The sequence below is a fragment of the Notothenia rossii genome (assembly GCF_949606895.1).
Source record: "Notothenia rossii genome assembly, chromosome: 2".
Lineage (NCBI taxonomy): Eukaryota > Metazoa > Chordata > Actinopteri > Perciformes > Nototheniidae > Notothenia > Notothenia rossii.
Genome location: NC_136904.1, coordinates 79,680,993 through 79,700,149, shown reverse-complemented (window position 1 = coordinate 79,700,149; position 19,157 = coordinate 79,680,993). Strand labels below are relative to the sequence as shown.

At 40.2% G+C, this 19,157-nt stretch overlaps 3 protein-coding genes across 5 annotated transcripts in view; 2 read left to right on the top strand and 1 right to left on the bottom strand.

The window, feature by feature from the left end:
• The first annotated feature begins 768 nt into the window (after positions 1-768).
• On the top strand, positions 769-10,558 carry xk (X-linked Kx blood group (McLeod syndrome)). The gene is made up of 3 exons (XM_079666925.1): positions 769-1,794; positions 6,916-7,178; positions 8,517-10,558. The coding sequence occupies exons 1-3, from the start codon at positions 1,550-1,552 to the stop codon at positions 9,440-9,442; spliced, it is 1,434 nt and encodes a 477-aa protein (XP_079523051.1). The 5' UTR covers positions 769-1,549; the 3' UTR covers positions 9,443-10,558.
• A 164-nt stretch (positions 10,559-10,722) lies between these two features.
• LOC307030473 (dynein light chain Tctex-type 3-like) lies at positions 10,723-13,331 on the bottom strand. Its single transcript, XM_079666926.1, has 5 exons — positions 13,218-13,331; positions 12,433-12,474; positions 12,214-12,337; positions 12,028-12,105; positions 10,723-11,584 (listed from the first exon to the last, which is right to left on the bottom strand). The coding sequence occupies exons 1-5, from the start codon at positions 13,242-13,244 to the stop codon at positions 11,508-11,510; spliced, it is 348 nt and encodes a 115-aa protein (XP_079523052.1). The 5' UTR covers positions 13,245-13,331; the 3' UTR covers positions 10,723-11,507.
• Positions 13,332-14,165: 834 nt separating this feature from the next.
• sytl5 (synaptotagmin-like 5) overlaps positions 14,166-19,157 on the top strand; it is a 33,083-nt gene continuing 28,091 nt past the window's right edge. For all 3 annotated transcript variants that reach the window (XM_079666196.1, XM_079666197.1, XM_079666195.1), the window contains exon 1: positions 14,166-14,315. The gene's annotated coding sequence lies outside the window, so the exon portion shown is untranslated. The remainder of the gene's footprint in view (positions 14,316-19,157) is intronic.

The following is a 19,157-nucleotide window of genomic DNA, read 5'->3' as shown; positions in this document are numbered from 1 at the left end:
TGCGAAGAGGCTGGAATATAGGTTATTCTTGCAAACATAGAAAAACATCTGGCACAGTGTATGGTTACAGGTTACAACAAGTACAAATAATAAAGAAAGGAACTTAAAGTATCAAAGTAAAAGGACTCGTACTCGTCCCTGGAGTTTGACGTATTATCATTTATGACATTAGTAGATTGTCCGATTTCATGTGTTGTATTTTAAAAAATATTCAAATGTTATTGTATCATCTTAATATGCAAAGTAACTACATCTGTCAGATAAATATAGTGGGTTAAGATGACATATTTTCTAAACGTACAGAAGCAGATTACTAAAGTAGCAGAAAATGGAAACACTGTAAACTACTATACCACAAATGAGCCCTGAAATGCTATTAAGTAATTGGGCTACATTTAAAAAACTCCCATTTAGATTAAATCAATTGATTACATTTGTTTACTAAATACATTTCTTTCAGCACCATGGAGAGAAGCCTGCAGGCCGACAGTAGCCTGCAGGCTTCTGTCGCCATCTGCTGGTCAAGACGCTGAGCTGAAATCTGAGAGAAAAATAAAAAGTTTTGATTTATGGAAAAATATTTGTTCTTGTAATGACCCAACAGGATTGATTTCTACTGTAGATTAACTGCTAATTAAGCTAGCAAATACTCTAGCTCTCTGTAGCTAATGTGTTGCTACAATTTAAACCTTTTACACAAGTAAAACAATACATTGGTGTGAGGATTACTTTTGTGTATTTTAGTTGTGTGGTTTATGTGAATAAATACTAGAGTAGGCTACTGTGTAATACTTCTTATGTAGGACTTTTTATTGATTTTTCACAGGCGATTTGTAATATAATTAAATCAACAGCTTGTCAACACCTTCGCAAATATACCTGTTACTGGAACAACTTATTAAGTTATTTTGAGCATGTTTATAGAACGGTTTTCCCAGTTTTAGAAATATTTGGGAAAAGGTTATTTGGGGAAAAGAAGGAACAACAGCTTTAAAATTAAAGGAGAAAAGTTTCCTTCATTGAAAGATTTTACATATAGAACAAGAATGACAAACATTATTTAACAATATTACATTGCACTATTATATTTTAATTAGTTGAGAAAATGCAGAATATGAAGGAACATATTTTATTAAAACACAGTCTGACTGATAAGATACAGCTTTTCGATGCTCCTGAACACATCATCAATGAAGTAACCAAGTATAGCAAGTAAAACACAATGCAAATATTGGAAATAGGCTCTCTGTAACCGTAAAAATAAATATTGTCTGATGAGTAAAACAACGCTCGAGTGTCTGAGCCACATTAAACACATACTGTCTGCAGGGCGTCTCTTCTTACTTACGGGCGCCCCCTGCAGACTCTCTGCGGGACAACAGCTGCGTGTGAAAACATCCTGTATGCCTTAACACTGCAGTTCAGCGGCGGGAGCCTGACTGGATCAACACCTCCGGCCGGAGATCCACTGACCGCCCAGCAGGGAGCCCGGTATGGCCGCGCGGACCCCGAGCCAAGCCGCGTCCCCCAGATGGCGGAGTGAGTGAGGATGCGCCTCCCCAGCTCCATCTTTGTGTCGGTGTCACTGTTCACAGCTGAGACCACGGCAGCGCTGTACCTCAGCTCCACGTACCGCTCCGCCGGGGACCAGATCTGGCAGGGGCTCACGCTCCTCTTCACGCTCGTGCCGTCCGTGCTCGTGCAGCTAACCCTCACCTTCATCCACCGGGACCTGGGCCGGGACAGACCACTCGTGCTGCTGCTGCACATCCTGCAGCTCGGACCCATCGTCAGGTCAGGGCTGCCTTGTTTATTTCTCTTTCATGAAGATGCCATGGTGGCCCTAATCACCGTGTCACGTGACCAAACATCGAGATGTCCATGCGTAATGTGTGTGGTTAAAAACAAGCCTGGACTATTTGCACATAAACTGCTTACAGACGGTTTGATTAATGCTTTCGCACATGCTGTTGTTTTCATTTATTCGGCCTTTTGTCTGCCTGTATGCTGATGCAGTGGATGTGTGTGCGATATAGTTGGGAAATACAACGCTGATCAATATTCCTGTCGATGTACATGCATAGCCACACAGCTGGCAGCCACCACTGTTTTGTAGGCTCCTTTCAATAATATCTCCTCCTCCCCCTACAGAGTTTAATCATCCTCAGCTGGGTCTGATTTATGCATGGCTGCTCTGTCTGAAGGGACATTGAATCACACACGAGGAAGAATAGGCTGACACACTGGTTGAGGACCCTTTAAAACATCTGCTGTAAACCACAATAGGCCTGGTTTTTCTTTCCTTATGTATATATATATATATATATATATATATATATATATACATATATATACATATACATATATACATGCATGGTGTAAGCCATGGCCTGACTTGGATTGACCATCTGCCTCAGCTATAGAAGCCTAATCCTGCCTGATGTAGAAATAACTGTGGATGAAAACCCATCTCATCTTCTGTAAAGTAAACTAAGCTGTAATGATCTGTTGATTTGCCGATCACTTGGCTTATATCTTTTTTTTCTCCTTCTTAAGATCAATAATTTGAGTGCATTTTCAAGAGACCGTCAGCTTTTCATGTGTAAGAATTTGCTTTGTTTGGATGTTTAATTTATGCTAAACTAAATATATTTTGAGATTTGGGTTATTTAAACAGAAAAGAACAACTATTTCTATGGGAATATAGATGTTTTTATTTGGGAGTCAAGTGACAAAATAATTATTAGATGCGGCCCTGATGCAAAGCCATTTTTCAGTAGATGTATTGAAAATGTAGGTGTGATTGAGTACAAAAAAAGGTTGGCATATGGCAGCAGTTAACGTGAAGATCACAAACAAAACATTGGATGCAGAGTAAAGATAAAAACTAGATGAATACAAAATGGGAAACTTTTTAGCTCCCATACACTTTATTTTAGTGAAAGAAGGCGTCAATGGACAACATGACAAAGAGCAAGTCACCAAACTAGTTTGATCTATATGTGTATAATTCCTGATAGGACTTGATACAAAGACAAAATACATAACCAATGCCTGGGCAAAACACAGAAGAGAGTCCAGTTATTAGTAGGTTCAAATAATAGTTCTCAAGAGGAAATCCCATTTTTTAAGTTAACATTTGAATACATGGTGCAAAGACTTGTAGGATGCTGTCACTAATCAAAAGCTGGATTTTTTTATTTGTTAAAAAAAAACATCTTAAATGTGTATATTTCCTGTATTACTGGACAAAACAAGCTGTTTGACTGTAAACATTTGGGCTTTTAGCAATCAGTTTGTACTATTTTCAGACATTTTACATACCATGGGAATAGTACATTCAGTTTATTAATGATCATTTAACTCAGTTAGTCAAGCTCAAATGTAAAGTGTGCAGCTTTTCTCGGTTCTTATGATCATAAATTCAATATTTGGATAGTTAGTTGCACTTCTGGTTTAACACCTCTCATTAAGATCCGCTGAGTACAAACTTAGCAACTGATAGAGACGGTTATATATCTAGATATTCATATTTTAGTTTTTTATGTTAGTTGTATTCCCCCGGAGGACCAGTTGAACACACGTCACTCGCAGGATGTAGACTCCCTGCAGTCTGACCCCGTCTGCCTGCTTCCCCTCGAGTGTTTTTCAGAAGATAAATGTTCAGACTTGTACATCTTTCTTTAGTGAAGAGCAGAACTAAGAATAGCACATGTCGCTGCCGGCTCCTTATCTCCAACAACACAACCAGGGAGGGAAATGTTGTCCGACAGCTGCACTTCCTCTTCTATTGCGTCCAAAACAACACTTCTTCTAACATATCCACATTCCCTATCATTAAGGGCCATACCAGCAGTGCTTAAGTAAGTTCCTTAAGTAATTAGATATCTTATTGTAGTTCCTTATAAGTGTATGTTTTGCAAGTGTGATCACTTCTTCTTTTACATCTCTAAACAGAAGTGGAGAATACTGAAAGTGCATTTCTTGCCATGTACAAAAGAAACGCAAAGTAAATGTACTTTAGCCTTTTAAAGTCTCCCTGCACTCACACATGCATTTAGCTTATAATTACTATAGTCTTAAGTAACAATGCAGGGTTATGTATGTGCAAAGTTTTAAACTAGGATCATATAAAATCTGAGGTCAAGACAACATGTACGAGCATGACGTGACTTTTGACATCAAACCTAACTTAATAGCCAATTAGTTTAAAAATGACACTAACACAAGAGATATGTGTGCACCAATAATAAGAATAAACATTTCTGGGAGGTAGGCAACATTGTGAGTCCAGCAATTACAGTTGTAATATTTAATTAATCACGTTTTTAATGAAGGTATAAAACATTTGTACTTTGTGGAAAACATATGAGACACACATTATGTCCTCTAAGGAGCCAGATTGCCATGAAGCTTGGTGGAAGGGTGCAGCATGGTTCAGGGAAGAGCCTGGTTGGAGTGGGGCCGAAGCATGGGGCGGATAGAGGCATTATTTCCCTTGTGGAAATGGTCTTGGGCGTAGGTCTGTGCTGAGTTCCCTTATAGTTATTCAATGCATAGTCTTTTTTTAAGTCCTAAAAGATATTTCAACAAGCAATATGGGAAGTCTTTTGTCACTAGTAACAAGATGTTAAGTCATCGCTGACATTGCGACATTTAAGATGATGTGGTGAAAATGTTAGCAGTGGTTGCTTATTTATACATCAAGCTGTTATGGAGCAACATTATTGTTCCTTGGAAGTGGTGTTTGTAGCCACCTGGGGAATGTTAGCCCAATAATCATGTATTCTCTGTTTCGGGTTTCTCTCTCTTTTGCTGTCTATTGCCTCACTACGTTCAGAAGCTAGTCTCTAATTGTGTCTCTTTGCTGTTTTTGGCAGAGCAGATAATGTAATGTTTTCAGAGCTTTCTTTCTGAAAACAAGTGTCTTCTGCTGCTGAAAACTCAAATATGAGCTGTGACGGTGTACCAAATTGTGAGGGCCAAAAAATCAAACAGATTTGAGATGCTTTAAACCTTTTTTTGACCTGAAAGAAACCCTACAGTTGGGTCATGATTTACAAGTAGAAACTGAGGGTTAAATTGAAATAAATAGCTTACAGCTACGGTGAGATACGATATCTGTCTGTTGTTTGCATCCACTCCATCTTAAGAGACACATCTTCTCTACAGCATGCTGAGGTCAGCAGAAACGCAGCGTGTGACTGATTTCTATCTCTTCATCCTTGAATGGGATTTTGGTATTTTCTTTAACATCTGAAAAGCTGCTGACTCACTCAAAACCTTTCCACTTTTATTTATTTAAATTATTGAATCAAGTCACTGATGCGTGTCACTCCAGCTGATGTCTGCTTCAGTCTGTCCCGCAGCACCCCTGGGTGTAAATCCTCCTCCCTCACTGATTTATTGCCTTGAACTCACCTCGACCTGACTTACCCTGACAGAGAGCTAATTGCTGGCGTACATGTACCAATAGATAATAACGATTGATAATACCTGTTAACAAACCCCTCCAGTCTTACTAGGCTAGTTCTGAATCCATCAATAATGCATCCTATGGAGCTCTATTGAACTTCATAACTAAAGCACCAAGAGCTGAGTCCATTAAAGGGAGTAATTCATCAAATCCATTAATATTTTAAACCTTTTACCGTGACAAGACATTTCATTTTCCAGCTCCCCAAATGTGAGTTTTTGTAGATTTATATTTTGCTAATGGACTGTTGTTCTTCCAGAATGCGGAATCGACTTGTGCTCTTGGAAACTGTGACGGCCATTGTTTTACCATTTTCTACCATTTAACGGATCAAAACACATACACAAAAAAACTAAACATTAATGAATAGCTTCAGTGCAACAGAATGCAAAATAACTAAAATGAACAAACAATTGACATGGTTAAGGTTATGTAACCAAGGAAAAGAAACACAGAAAGATTGGAAATGAATAGATGAATAAATAAATACAAGCGCATCTCTGCCCACTAAACCACCCTCCTCCCTTTAGAGAGCTGTTTGATGGACTTCTTCCAGGGAAGCCATTAAGGGAAACCAAATGATCTTAAATAAATACTATTATCCTTCAGTGCAAACTCAATTATCTACTGCTGCAGGGTACTCTACAAGTAATCTGGCTGAAGCTGTACTGAGAGTATTTCAGATGTTATCCAGAGTTTAATTGAAATAGTTGATTTGCTGTCATAGAGCCGTAAGCAAGTAACTGTATATGAGGAACACTCTGTTTGATCACCATCTATTATAAATTACATTAAACCAACTGTACCTAAATGTCAGAAATTACATTTCTCCTCCATAGTTCACAATGTGTTAGAAATAAGATTTTGAATGGCCAATGTGAAAAGGAGGAGAGATGACCGCTAGTGTGAATGTTTCTAGGAGCACCTGCATGTTGTTTCAACCCTCAGGAGTTTGTCTAATCTTTAGTGAATTCACTGAGCAGGATTATTTAAAGAAACTTTGTTTGTATACCAAGTAGAGACAAGAAAACAATGAATGTCTTTTGACCATAAAAACGGATTTGAAAGACTTTTTGAGACAGAATTATTGACTTTTTTGTGATTTACAGGCATACATCGACTCTAAATAAGAGAGGTTCAAGAACAAGTCCCGATTTAAAAAATAAAATCGACTACATGTAAAAATATTGAACAAAAGTTGTGTTTCTTACATTTTTCTACTGAATTTCTGTGTTTGTAAACTGTAATATTATCATATTTGGATAACTATTTGAATGAGATCATGTTTCCCTCATTGTAGTTATGTGATGGACTTTGTGCCTTTCCATCCCACACTGCTTTATGATAAATACCTGCAGGACTATTAATCCTGAGCTGTGCTGTGTGTCCTCGTTCATTCTGCCACTCTGAATGCTCTCCCTCTCTTGTTGCTCCCGCAGGTGTCTGGAGGCGTTCTGTATTTATGGCAGTGTGGGCCGTGTGGAGGAGCCGTATGTCAGCATCACCAGGAAGAAGCAGATACCTCGCGGGGGTCAGTCTGAGGAGGTGGAGCGGCAGGTGGGGCAGGCGGAGGGGAAGCTGTTCACACACCGGGCAGCCTTCGCCCGCTCCTCTGTCATTCAGGCCTTCCTGGGGTCGGCCCCCCAGCTCACCCTGCAGCTCTACATCTGCGCCCTGCAGCAGGGGGTGTCCATCGGGAGAGGTGAGGAAGCGTGTACTTTAATGTGTCACATTTTAATTGTCTGGCCACGCGTTACATCAATCCACTTCACCGTGTGGGCTGATCAGCTAAGTGCCATGTTTGACATAAGAGGATGGTGTTTTCATGAGTCAAAGTGGTGTTATGTAACCGCCTCTCTGATACCGAGGATGGCAAATATGGTGTTTCCCTCGACCAGGCGCTGCAGAACTGGCTGTCCAACTCTCTGTAGCAGCCAGCTTTTATTTCCCTTCTGAGAGATTTAGTAAGAGTTCACACAAAGTCACACCAGGACATCTGGTCGTTGAACAAGGACAAGATAAAATATGTTATAATTACATAAATCGTTCTTCCTCTGCTCCGGCGGTCTGACACTTCTATTTCACGCTGACCGGTTTAACGGCCTCCATTTGATGAATGGGAGCTTGAAGGTCTTTTTTCAAGGAGAGCGTCACCAAAGCCCATATGTACATTTCACACGTTGCTACAATCATTCCTCCTAATCATACGAGCAATTAAAAGCTACCTTAAGGGTGTTTTTTCAGTGATGGTGCTCCACAGTCCTGTTTGAGTTTATCCAAAGCTAGTTTGAAGCTATTTTTATGAGTAGAATCATTCATCCACAGTTTCAGTCTTTTAGTCCCAAATTCTCTCTTTTGTTTCGATCCCTATTCTCTGCACATGGAAACATGAAGAGTTAATGTTATACTAAAGAGACTGAATCAACTAGAGTCTCATATTTGCTTTACTTAATCTTTGGAATATATACATTTTTGATATTCTCCCCCATATGTCACAATGGTCTGAAATAAGACTTTTAATGTGAAAAACAGACTTCAAGCAAAACTAGTGTGAATGTTTCTACCATCAGGAGATTGTTTATTCTTCAGTGAATACACTGGGCATGGTTATTTAAATACACCTTGTTTATATATCACGTAGAGACAAGCTGAGAAAACAATTAAGGTCTTTTGACCATAAACATTTATTTGAAAGACTTCTTGAAACAGAATCATTGCCTTTTTTTACAATAACAAGGTGTGATAAAAATAACGAACATGTCAAAATATGGTATAAAGGTTTTCTGCTGAATTTGTGTGTTTGTAAACTGTATTATAATATTTTGAATACTTCTCACTGAAGATTTGTAAATGTATTTATAGGCATCTGTGTAATTTTCAGGTATTATTTCTTCATATCTTTTACCAAAAATATTAGTACTCCTCTGATACGATGCATGTAATGGTATTTCAAGAAGCTGCCTTACAAAGACAAAAACAATGCATAGCAAATCAGTGAAACTCATATTTTGTCTTGATATTTCTGTCTCTTCACTACCAGGCACGCTGATGGTGATCTCGCTCCTGTCCATCGTGTACGGAGCGCTGCGCTGCAACATCCTGGCCATTAAGATCAAATACGATGACTATGAAGTGGACGTCCGGCCCGTGGCTTATATGTGCATTTTCCTGTGGAGGAGCTTTGAGATCGCCAGTCGGGTGGTGGTGCTGGTTCTGTTCAGCTCTGTGCTGCAGCTCTGGATCCTCCCTGTGGTTCTGCTCAACTTCATAGTGTTCTTCTTCTACCCCTGGATCCTGTTCTGGCTGAGCCACTCTCCGTTCCCTGAGAATATAGAGAAAACTCTGTCCAGGGTGGGAACCACCATCGTGCTCTGCCTGCTCACCTTCCTCTATGCCGGCATCAACATGTTCTGCTGGTCCGCTGTGCAGGTGAAGCTCTGCGACCCGGACCTCATCAATAAGTCCCAGAACTGGTACCGCATGGCCGTGTACTACGTGCTGCGTTTTGTGGAGAACGCCTCGTTGCTCCTGCTGTGGTTCATGTATAAAACTGAGGTGTACAACTTCATCTGTGCCCCGCTGCTGGTGCTGCTGCTGCTGCTCGCCTACGGCATCGCCATCTTCTTCATGCTGGTCTTCTACCAGTTCTGTCACCCGTGTCGGAGGCTCTTCTCCTCCAGCATGACCCAGGGCCTTTGGACCTGCTCCTCTCTCCTCTGTCTCTCATGCAACTCTGCTTCACCACAGAACAGGCCCACAGGAAAGTCACCATGTCCCCCCACACCTAAAGAGCCAGCCAATGACGGAGCCCAGGACACATCCAGCGACACCACCGACGACATGCCTAACGAAACAACGTATGACATGCTCAATGATACAGTCTGCGACTCTCCCAATAAAGTGAACAATAGCATCTGTGTTGGAATCAACGGGGACATTAACCACAGTGTATCCTGCAATGCTTAAAGCTTCCACTGGAGGAGCCACTGACAGTTATCACACCCTCTGTGACCTTTTTAAGTGCCATGTGAATCCCTTTGGCGAGTTGAGTTGACCCCTTTTCATTATGTCCATCTCAACTCTGTTTTCTACCACTGTTAATCAACAAGAAGCTAATGTGTTCTATACCTGGACATGCAACGAAGAAGCCAGGGTGGTGCTCATCTAACATCCAAACCCTTCACCCTGCAGCCTTTACTCTAAACAAACACGGACAACACAGTTACTTCTCACGCTTTGGAGACTGTGTCCACGTATATGCTGCATTACTGATCCCAAGGCACCATGCATATGACTTGATTGTATTTAGGATCTCTATTTGGCATGCAGGTGTGCACGTTTGAAGCACCAGATGAACCTCTGCGTGGGGGGGGGGGGGGGGGGGGGGTCTGTTTTGTACAGGGTGTTTTCTGAACCCCTCCCTCTAGTTTTATGGCTGCAAGCAATCAGCTTTTTTACTCCTTGATGAGAGCTTTATCATCAACACGCGCTGCTTCTGTGATGTGTCTGTGCTTGGCAAAGAGATGTGAATATCAACATACTGTTTTAAAGTGCTCGTTCCCACGTTAACTGTAAGACACCGACGTCTCCAAATAATGAGTTTTGCACGTTTACAAAAATGATTTAAGTGGCTTTGGTTCAACTGTTGAACAGAAATGGCTGCAGTGATGTGAAATGCTTTGTTTGGATATATGTGCTTTTCTAATTCATGCTTGTTATGTCCGTCAGCTCTGTGTCTGTGCGTCTCACTAGTTAGAATATTTACACAAAATGCACACTGAAATAGTTTATATCTAATGGAATTTGTTTTAGTTGTAACCTGTATCTTTGCTTATTTTCAACCTTTATTGTGAAATAGTGTGTGTACAAGGGAGAGAATGTTAGTGTTTGTTTTTGCACCTAGTCCTTTTTGCAATGTATCTGCAGAGGGATGAAAACCTCGGGTATCAAACGAGTGCTCCTTATGTTTGTACAAATTAGATGTGCCAAAAAAGATGAGAAATCTATTGTACACAAGGAGCATCCTCAAAAGAACAAGATACAAGGCATTAAAACCATAATACATTTATATCTATATGTGAACATTCTCATATTTGTCTTATTTGAAGCCTGCAGTTACCAAATATAGTCCTGTTCTGACCTCTAGTGGACAGAAAACCAAACTGCACCTTGAGTACCTTTAGTTCTCCGTAGGGATCAACACTCACTCGGATGCAAGATCTGCAACAATTAACGAATGCTCTGTAGATGTTACAATAAATTAATTTATTACACAGCCTTCATTAACTCAATTTTACAGAAGAATTTCAGGATTTCTATGGAAGAATTCCAGGAAAAGTGCATTAGTCGCTTTGACCATTAAACTCCATCATACTGAAAAATGCACACACATATCTGCAATAAATATAAATCAATTGAAATCATTAAAACATGAATGCAGACTAGTAGAGCCACTGTATACAAGACGTCAGGTAGCTATTTAGCATTTTCTTCAATACCAAACTTCTAGACGGCATCTGTTTTATTTGGGAATGTACTGAAGAAGAGGAATGAAGACGAGATGAAGAGTCTACCGCCATGTTAGCAGCCCTGTGCGACTCTTCTTAAGCATTACAGTATTGCAGTGTATCCTGAGGAGGATTTGAATGTGTGTTTAGCACATTTCATTACATTTACTCCAAAAACTGACACTGCCATCCCCAGAGCCTTCATGGTGGCATGGCTATAAACTATTACAGTTTTACATTATGCACATATAACAACAATTCGGACATAAAGAGAGAAAATATTTAGTTTTCACTTCCGAAGACTGGCCGTCTAATCAAAGTACATGAATGTTTGAGCTCACCAGGTCCCTAGAATTCCACATTTTCTCAGAGAAATGCCGTGGACTAAAACCATGACTCTTTATCATGGCGTGCGGTTGTTTCAGCCTGTGGGGAGAAATACTCTACAAACAGGGGGTATCATCAGAGGATCTTCTTGGTCACGGTGTCATTTCAAGCTTCACACATGGCGGAGAGAAAGCAGCTCACAGTGTCACAGCAACAGCAAACACACTGACCACACAGTACATGGTGCGGTTCTCCCACCGGGCTGTGCAGCTTCCTGGAAGACAAACGAGCAGAAGAGATGACGCAGACGTCCACATCAAACAAGTATTTAAATTAATTCTCTAAGTGTTTTCAAACACAGCGATTAGAGCTGGAACTATTAATCTAGTCAAATTGATCAACAGACATTACCACTAAATTAATACTAATACCACTATTAAATTATATTCTAAATAAGTTCCAGCTTTTTGGGGGGCTTTCTGGATTGGAGTGGGAGAAATGTAGGAAACCTGAAGTTATAAACCTGTGATCGGGTAGGTCGTACTGTACATAAATAAACAGTATACAATAGAAAATAATAGAAAACATAAAAATACTAGCATTTCGTATCCAAATTTATAATCTTGTTTGCTTTTTCCTGATTGAAAAAGATATGAATACAGAGAATTATAATCCCTCCTATAAATCAAACACATTTAGTTATCAGTCATTTCTCACCATCAGTGGTAGTGTCCCAGTAGCAGGAGTTGGCTGTGTGGAGACCAGCGCCGCTCTTCTGCATGATCGCACAGTTTACTGTAACACAACACAGAGAGAATTCATGAGTCGAAAAGAAGCTCCACATGTCAACATAGCATCCTGAGTTTTCTCCATGTTATTGTTTATGATGAGCAGTTTCCTCACCTATGTATTTGAACGGCCGCCCCTGTTTCACCAGGTGAGTCAGAGAGTGCTCCACGATACTGGCCGTCCACTGGTTCACTTTATTCTGGTTGTAATCTGTTCCACCAATAACACCTTCCACACACTGAGACAACACCACACAGAGAAGGTCAAGCACACTCATCACTTTAATGTGCAGTAAATACAATTATCTGATGTTAACAGTCATTAAAAAGTTACCTCTTTAATTGAGATATTGACCTCATCGGCATTGAAGGCAACCTACAGATAATCAAAACAAAGAATTAACAAAGTAAGTTTGTGGCATCATGCTTGTTCTATTTTGTATTTTTCCATGGAGAATCCATCTTATAGACTGTTTTTCTGGTTATATATAATGGTCAATCTGTGAAAGAGTTCAAATTGGCCTCACAAATGCAAAGAGGTGTTGTAGTCTAGCACAAATCCCATAAGCAGGTGTACAATAACTAACAGTATTTACAGAGTAGGTAAGTATATATCTATTTTTTAAGGAGCGTTATAATAAAGACTAGAACATACGGAGATTTATTTCACTAACTCAGAAAAAAATGCAAAAAGCCTACAGTATATCACTGTCATATGATAACAAGTCAAACTACAGAATGCAAGACCTAAGTTACTCCCCGATGAATACACGTGTAAATTAAACTTATAGTTAATAAAACAAAAGACAAAAATGGGTACACATTATAAAATACCAGTTACATTTGGTAGCAGTCTTATTATTACTTAAATTAGTAGGAATATTAACAATATAATAATAAAAATGCTTATAATGTCACTGTTGCTGGCTGTTTCTGACGTTAATAGGCTACTTATTTTATAAATGTAGTTACATTATTATGAATGAAACGACAGGGACCACACCCAAATGGAAACAGCCTGCAACACTGAGCTAACGATAGAGCTAACCGAGGCGTCTTTTTATTTGAGCTTTGTAGATTTATACAGTAAATTAAATGTAATTCAGAAAAAAACTTCACCTCATCTATAGGGTTATATTCCTCCATCACTTCTACTGACACAGAGGTATTTGTTTGTCCGTTATTTTTATTATCGCCGGTTTGCGTTTCCTGTTTACTTCCTACTGTCCAGAGTCAAAGAGCACAGACACATCTGACTGGGTTTATTATGTCGCCGACCTGTGGTGAAGCCAGGCACTACAACCTCTACATCAACACGATAACATGTATTTAAATATTCATCTTTATTTTAAATTGTATTTTAATATGTAATTCTGTTTTACATGAGCAAAGTGGATTAATGACTGCTTCATCATCTCTTGACACAAAGATTATTACATAGAACATCAATCTTTAATTCAAATGTTGCAATGAGACGTATGGTGATTTGAAACAAGGGTTATACAACGTTGTGATGTGTTATGCAGGACATCATTATATTGCATTGCCAACATGCTACATAGAAAGCAACATCCTATATAAAAACTAAACAACTGTGGTACTATAAAAGCAAGAAAAGAGGCCACCGTTGAATATCAGGCCGGACTGACAACAGCACAGACAAACTGGTTGTATAGCAACCTGTATTGATCTGGAATAAGGTATTCTTATTGTGTTTCTCCCCCATATCACCATCTCTTTTCACGGCTCTGCTTGTCAAGTTGAGCATGACCAACCCATTTATTTCACACAGTATTAAACTGTCACTCTGCAGGAGAGCAACACACTCCCAGAGGATTTGAGCAGGGGAATCCATAATACATAATGTACGCCCGGTGACAGGAAGGAGTTTCCCTGAACCTCTTTATAGCCCAGCACTGCAGTATATAAAGTAACGACCCGGATTAATTGGGTCATTAGGGAAGAAAACAACAATCTGAGTTAGTGCGGGAAAAAACTGTCGCATAGTTAGGAATAAGATAAATAAGCCTTTTTGGGACACACACACACACGCACGCACACCACGCCCCCTCTTGTTGGGAACACCCTGGATGTGGTGCTCTGCCTTCAGACGGTGCCTAGGCGCGCACACCGACATACGCTCCGCTGATCCCGGTACTCTCCCGGTCCCCCGTGCTCCCCTGTCGCCGGAAGCTCGCCTCTCTCCGCGGCCACCAGGTAAGACACCGCCGCTCCGCAGGTCAACCGGCCACGCACCGGGAACCACACCAACCGTGTTTCTCTGAGATATGGCACAGTCAGTCGCTACCGGCTTGTCTCCAGTTAATGATCGTTGTGTCTTTTCCTTGTTTTTCATTTTGGTGTGTGTGTTTTGAGCGGTCTTTCCACCCTCACGACCTCAGAGGATTAGTCACACGGCAGCGGGACCAGACAGCCCCACTTCCCCGGCTAAAGTTGAGCGCGTTTGGGCAGGTGCAATGCAGCAAAAAGCTTATTTTCTTGCCTCTTGTTGGCTCTGCTGGTTTCGACGGCAGATTAACCTGCAGCTCAGTTAAATTATAACAATTAACCTTGCATTAATTAATACACTTGGTGGCTGGGGATGTTGAGAAATGTATGTCATGATATGTATGGAGGGCAGTGGTTTAATTAATTGATGCCCTTCTAGATTTTATTAGACTAGCCTTTTATAAACCAAAGTGAATTGAGAAAACCAATTTAATGTTCCTATAATATGTCAGTTTAATGATGACCTTGTCTAGTTTCTCGAGTCACCAGGATATCCCAGGGATTTTCAGGGAAAACTACTAAAGGGGATGACAGACACACAGAGAGAGAGATGCTGCTAAATGTCTTCAGGGCTGGATGTCTTGCTCAATGTTCTTGAGGTGCAGCAGAAGAAGTGTCAGGTACTCTCCGATGAAGCAACATGCTGACCTCATTACAATTCAGTGGTGTGTTTTTTTGAGCCTCAGATTAGTTGGTGTTGCGTTTGTGTTTGATGCTGCCATAAGATGTGAGATCCAGTTGATAAAAAAAAAGTGAAGCCTCTTTTGAAGATGGTAAGATGTTGTCAGCCGCAGGATTCAAAGTCTCATCAGGAGCCAGAAGTCCTGGTTTGAGGCTGGAATACATGTTGTATGGAGGATGAATTACATTAGGGTTTAGGGCGGACTACATTTATTGTTCAACCAAGTAAGAACAGAATTTTTACTGATTATTGAACACTCTGATAAGGTTTTTGATTTCACAAGACTAAACTTGGTCCCAACCAACAGTCCAAAATTAAAATGTCATCTGGTTGCTTTCAAATGTTGAAAGGTTGTCTGTTTCCACTCTAAATTCTGTTGTATTGAAGCTCAGATTGATTTTTGTATTAAACATGGTCTGAGTACTAATTTAGCATTATGTGTTAGTCTTATTTACTGTTGTTAAGTGTTTCACTATTATTTGATAGTTTAATTGATACATTTATCTTATTAATCTGGCTTTCAGTACTGTCAGACTGGCTGCTGGCCTCTTACACTGAGGAAGTAACCACAGGCTTTGTGTAGGCAGTGTTTTGAAATTATCCATAGGTCTGTGTCTTTAAGACTGGAAAAGCTAGACATTAAAACAAAGCAGTTGTGCTAATGAATTTCAATAACGCCCATGAGTTCATTCATTATCATTCGGTCCATTATGAAGCACCGTAAGGATGTCATTTTAAAATAAGCAGCCTGTTGATGGTGTAAACTTCCCTGACACATTTTGCATTGCTGTTTTTCTACTCTTCAGACCGCAAGCCTTTGCTGCGTAATACCTTCTGCCATACTATCATTTTTCATTGTGACGCTTCCTTAAATTGGTCCATTTGGCTCCTGTGAGCAGTACATGCAGTTCTGCTGATGCTGTTTTATCATTGTCATGAGAATGGCTTCCTAGTGATGAACACGCTTTAATGCAGCTCACGCACACAAGGCAGCTGAAGGGGGGGGGGGGGGCACATGGGTGAATAAAGAAGGAGAGAAGCCTGGGAAGGAAGGGATTCCCTGACTTCACCACGCAGGCAGCTATATAGAGCTCATCCAGCTGAGCAGAAAGAAGCCCTGGGCTGTGCAGTCACACAGGATTAGAGGTCTGCGTTGCCACGGTCTGGCAAGACAGTGTGTGTGTGTGTGTGTGTGTGTGTGTGTGTGTGTGTGTGTGTGTGTGTGTGTGTGTGTGTGTGTGTGTGTGTGTGTGTGTGTGTGTGTGTGTGTGTGTGTGTGTGTGTGTGTGTGTGTGTGTGTGTGTGTGTGTGTGTGTGTGTGTGTGTGTGTGTGTGTGTGTGTGTGTGTGTGTGTGTGTGTGTGTGTGTGTGTGTGTGTGTGTGTGTGTGTGTGTGTGTGTGTGTGTGTGTGTGTGTGTGTGTGTGTGTGTGTGTGTGTGTGTGTGTGTGTGTGTGTGTGTGTGTGCATTTTTACATCATTATCTCAGGCAGTGCTGTGAAAGGCTGCAACTCATGGTGTAAAACTGATGTACTCTGACCTACAAAACCAAAAACTGTGATTACATATTTAGTTTATTTGGAGTTCAGCCTGGAATAATACTTTTGACATTAAGGCATGATTATCATAGCCTGCAGCGTGTACCGTTAGCAATAATTACATCACATAGACTTTGACAGAGAGAAATAGCCCACTACAAAGCTACAACTTCAGCCGTATATCAACTGGAAGCTGATGACGTAGCTTTAACTGGAAAAATATTTTACTAATGCTTTTAACTTGAACGGAACTATAAACCCAGAATCTTCATTAATCAGTTGATTATTCCATTGGCATGCAGTAACTAAAGAAGGGAAAGAAAATAGATAAATTCCTGTCTCAGATTTTGAATTGAAACCCTCAATTTACGGAACTATCACAATATGGTTCAGATTGAGCATTTAACTCAAGTGGTGAGGTTAGACAGGTGTTTTGGGCACCCAGTCTCGCGAGAGTTCTTTGAAAATGTTCACAAATCAAGGGTTAGTCTACCATCTCAACATGACTATAGAAAAAACAAAGTCCCTACAAACAAGCGAACAATGATGTTCAAATGACACATAATGGTCGTGGGATTTAGACTCTGTCTCTCACATAAATCCTGTCCACTCCCTTGTAATATCACCAACAATAAACAGGGCAAGCGTGAGGAAAATTCACATAATATTCTGCCTTTTAAAAACATGAGCCATCATTTAATATCATCTCATTAAACCAACTATAATCTGCATGATTATATCAGGATTATCTCAGTTGAGGACCTGAGCTGCTGCCACAGAGCTTATCTGCTGCATACAATAACGTCTGATCTCATAGTGCCGTGATGCGCGGTGTTTCCCTCCCGCCCACTCACTGATGCGGCTCTGGTGCCGCACCGTTTGGTATGCAGCCTATAGCCCCATGAGATGCAATCGCCTCCTCGTTCAATCAGGGCCTCTGCAAGGCAATCAGTGGAAGCCTGCCGATGCACATACACTGAAGATGTGGGAGGGAAGAAAACACTTAAAAAAGAAGAAATGTAATTTGGAGGCAGTCCTGAGAGGAATGACTCAGGTCTGTGAGAGATTGCTGGTCCGGCAGTGATGCCTCTGTGTCTCCCTCCCCAAAACTCTGATGTGTTGACACGTTGACACATGCCACACACACACACTGTGGGCGCTCAGTGATGTTGACCTGTGCCCCTGAGGGGGATGCTGGGCTGTGATGGGATGATGGGACACTTCAGCCTGCAAATCAGAAAATATGTCGATGCACTCATGCTCAAAACCAATTCTGTTTTTTAAAATGACTTCAATATTATAGTTTCCCAGCACCAGCATGTTGACCATGGTGTGCTGTATGGAAAAGTCAACACATCAGAGTGTAAATCAAACATTGACATTAATTAGATTGTTAGCAAGTCATGCACATCAACGTGTTAAATCAATACATATATGAACAGATTAAGGACGGCTGTAATGACATTACAGGGAGTCACAGCCTCATTATACGTATTGATGTATATTATACGTGTTGACCGAAAACATTTGCACTGTGAAATTATTCAGTAGATACAAAATGGACAATAATGACTGTCATTGGGACTACAATTTTGCCCAAATAATTTGCTTTGTTTATGTTTTTCTTAGAGCTTTAAATATGACATACGGTTGAAACTAGGACACGCAGTAGAAAACTATAGTGATTATTCTTAATAATGATATATTCTATTAAAACTATTAGAAATGTTAACATGTTTTTTTATAGCACAAAGCACATTTTATGATATTATAATATCTATATTCTAATAACGGACTAGGAAATGATGAACAAGGCTTGAGCTGCAATTCCTGATTGTTTTCTTTATGAAATAATCTGCTCATTATTTTTGTATGTTATCAATTCACCGTTCGGTCAGAAAATAGGGAAAAGGTCTATCCCAGTTTCTAAAAGTCCAAGGTGATGTTTTTAAAAATCTTGTTTAGTCAGTCCGAAACCCAAATATATTCTATTTAATAAGAGCAAAACCGCTTTTCTGATAATATGCTTGAAAAACTATAATAACAATGAATCTTGTTGATTAGTATTCTGTCAGTCAATTTAAGTCATCACGATATTGCTATATGAGAATATAAATGAATACAATGTATGGGTATACAATAAACTACAGTAATTGCAAAGCTAATGCAAAGCTAATACAAGGCAAAGTGCATGAAGGAACCTGTGAGCATGAACTCAATGGTTATCTTCTTTAAAGTCACATGACAACATTGTGTTGAGTCTATGTATCTATTCAAGGAAGAAGGTCACATACTTGATGACGTTATTATGTGTGGGGACTAGTGTCAAGAGTAACCTGTGGTTCTCAGTGACTCATTTTAATCACATAATCTTGAGCACAAGTTTCAGTGGTATTTCCTGTCCACCTCGCCTATATTTGCTGTAAAGGGCAAAGTCCACATTGAAATGTCCGTATGCATTGTGTTGGTTCTTAACACTGAGACACAATGTCTGCACATATTAAGAGCACGAGGAATCGGATCACCTGTGATTGGTTGTTATATTTTCTGAG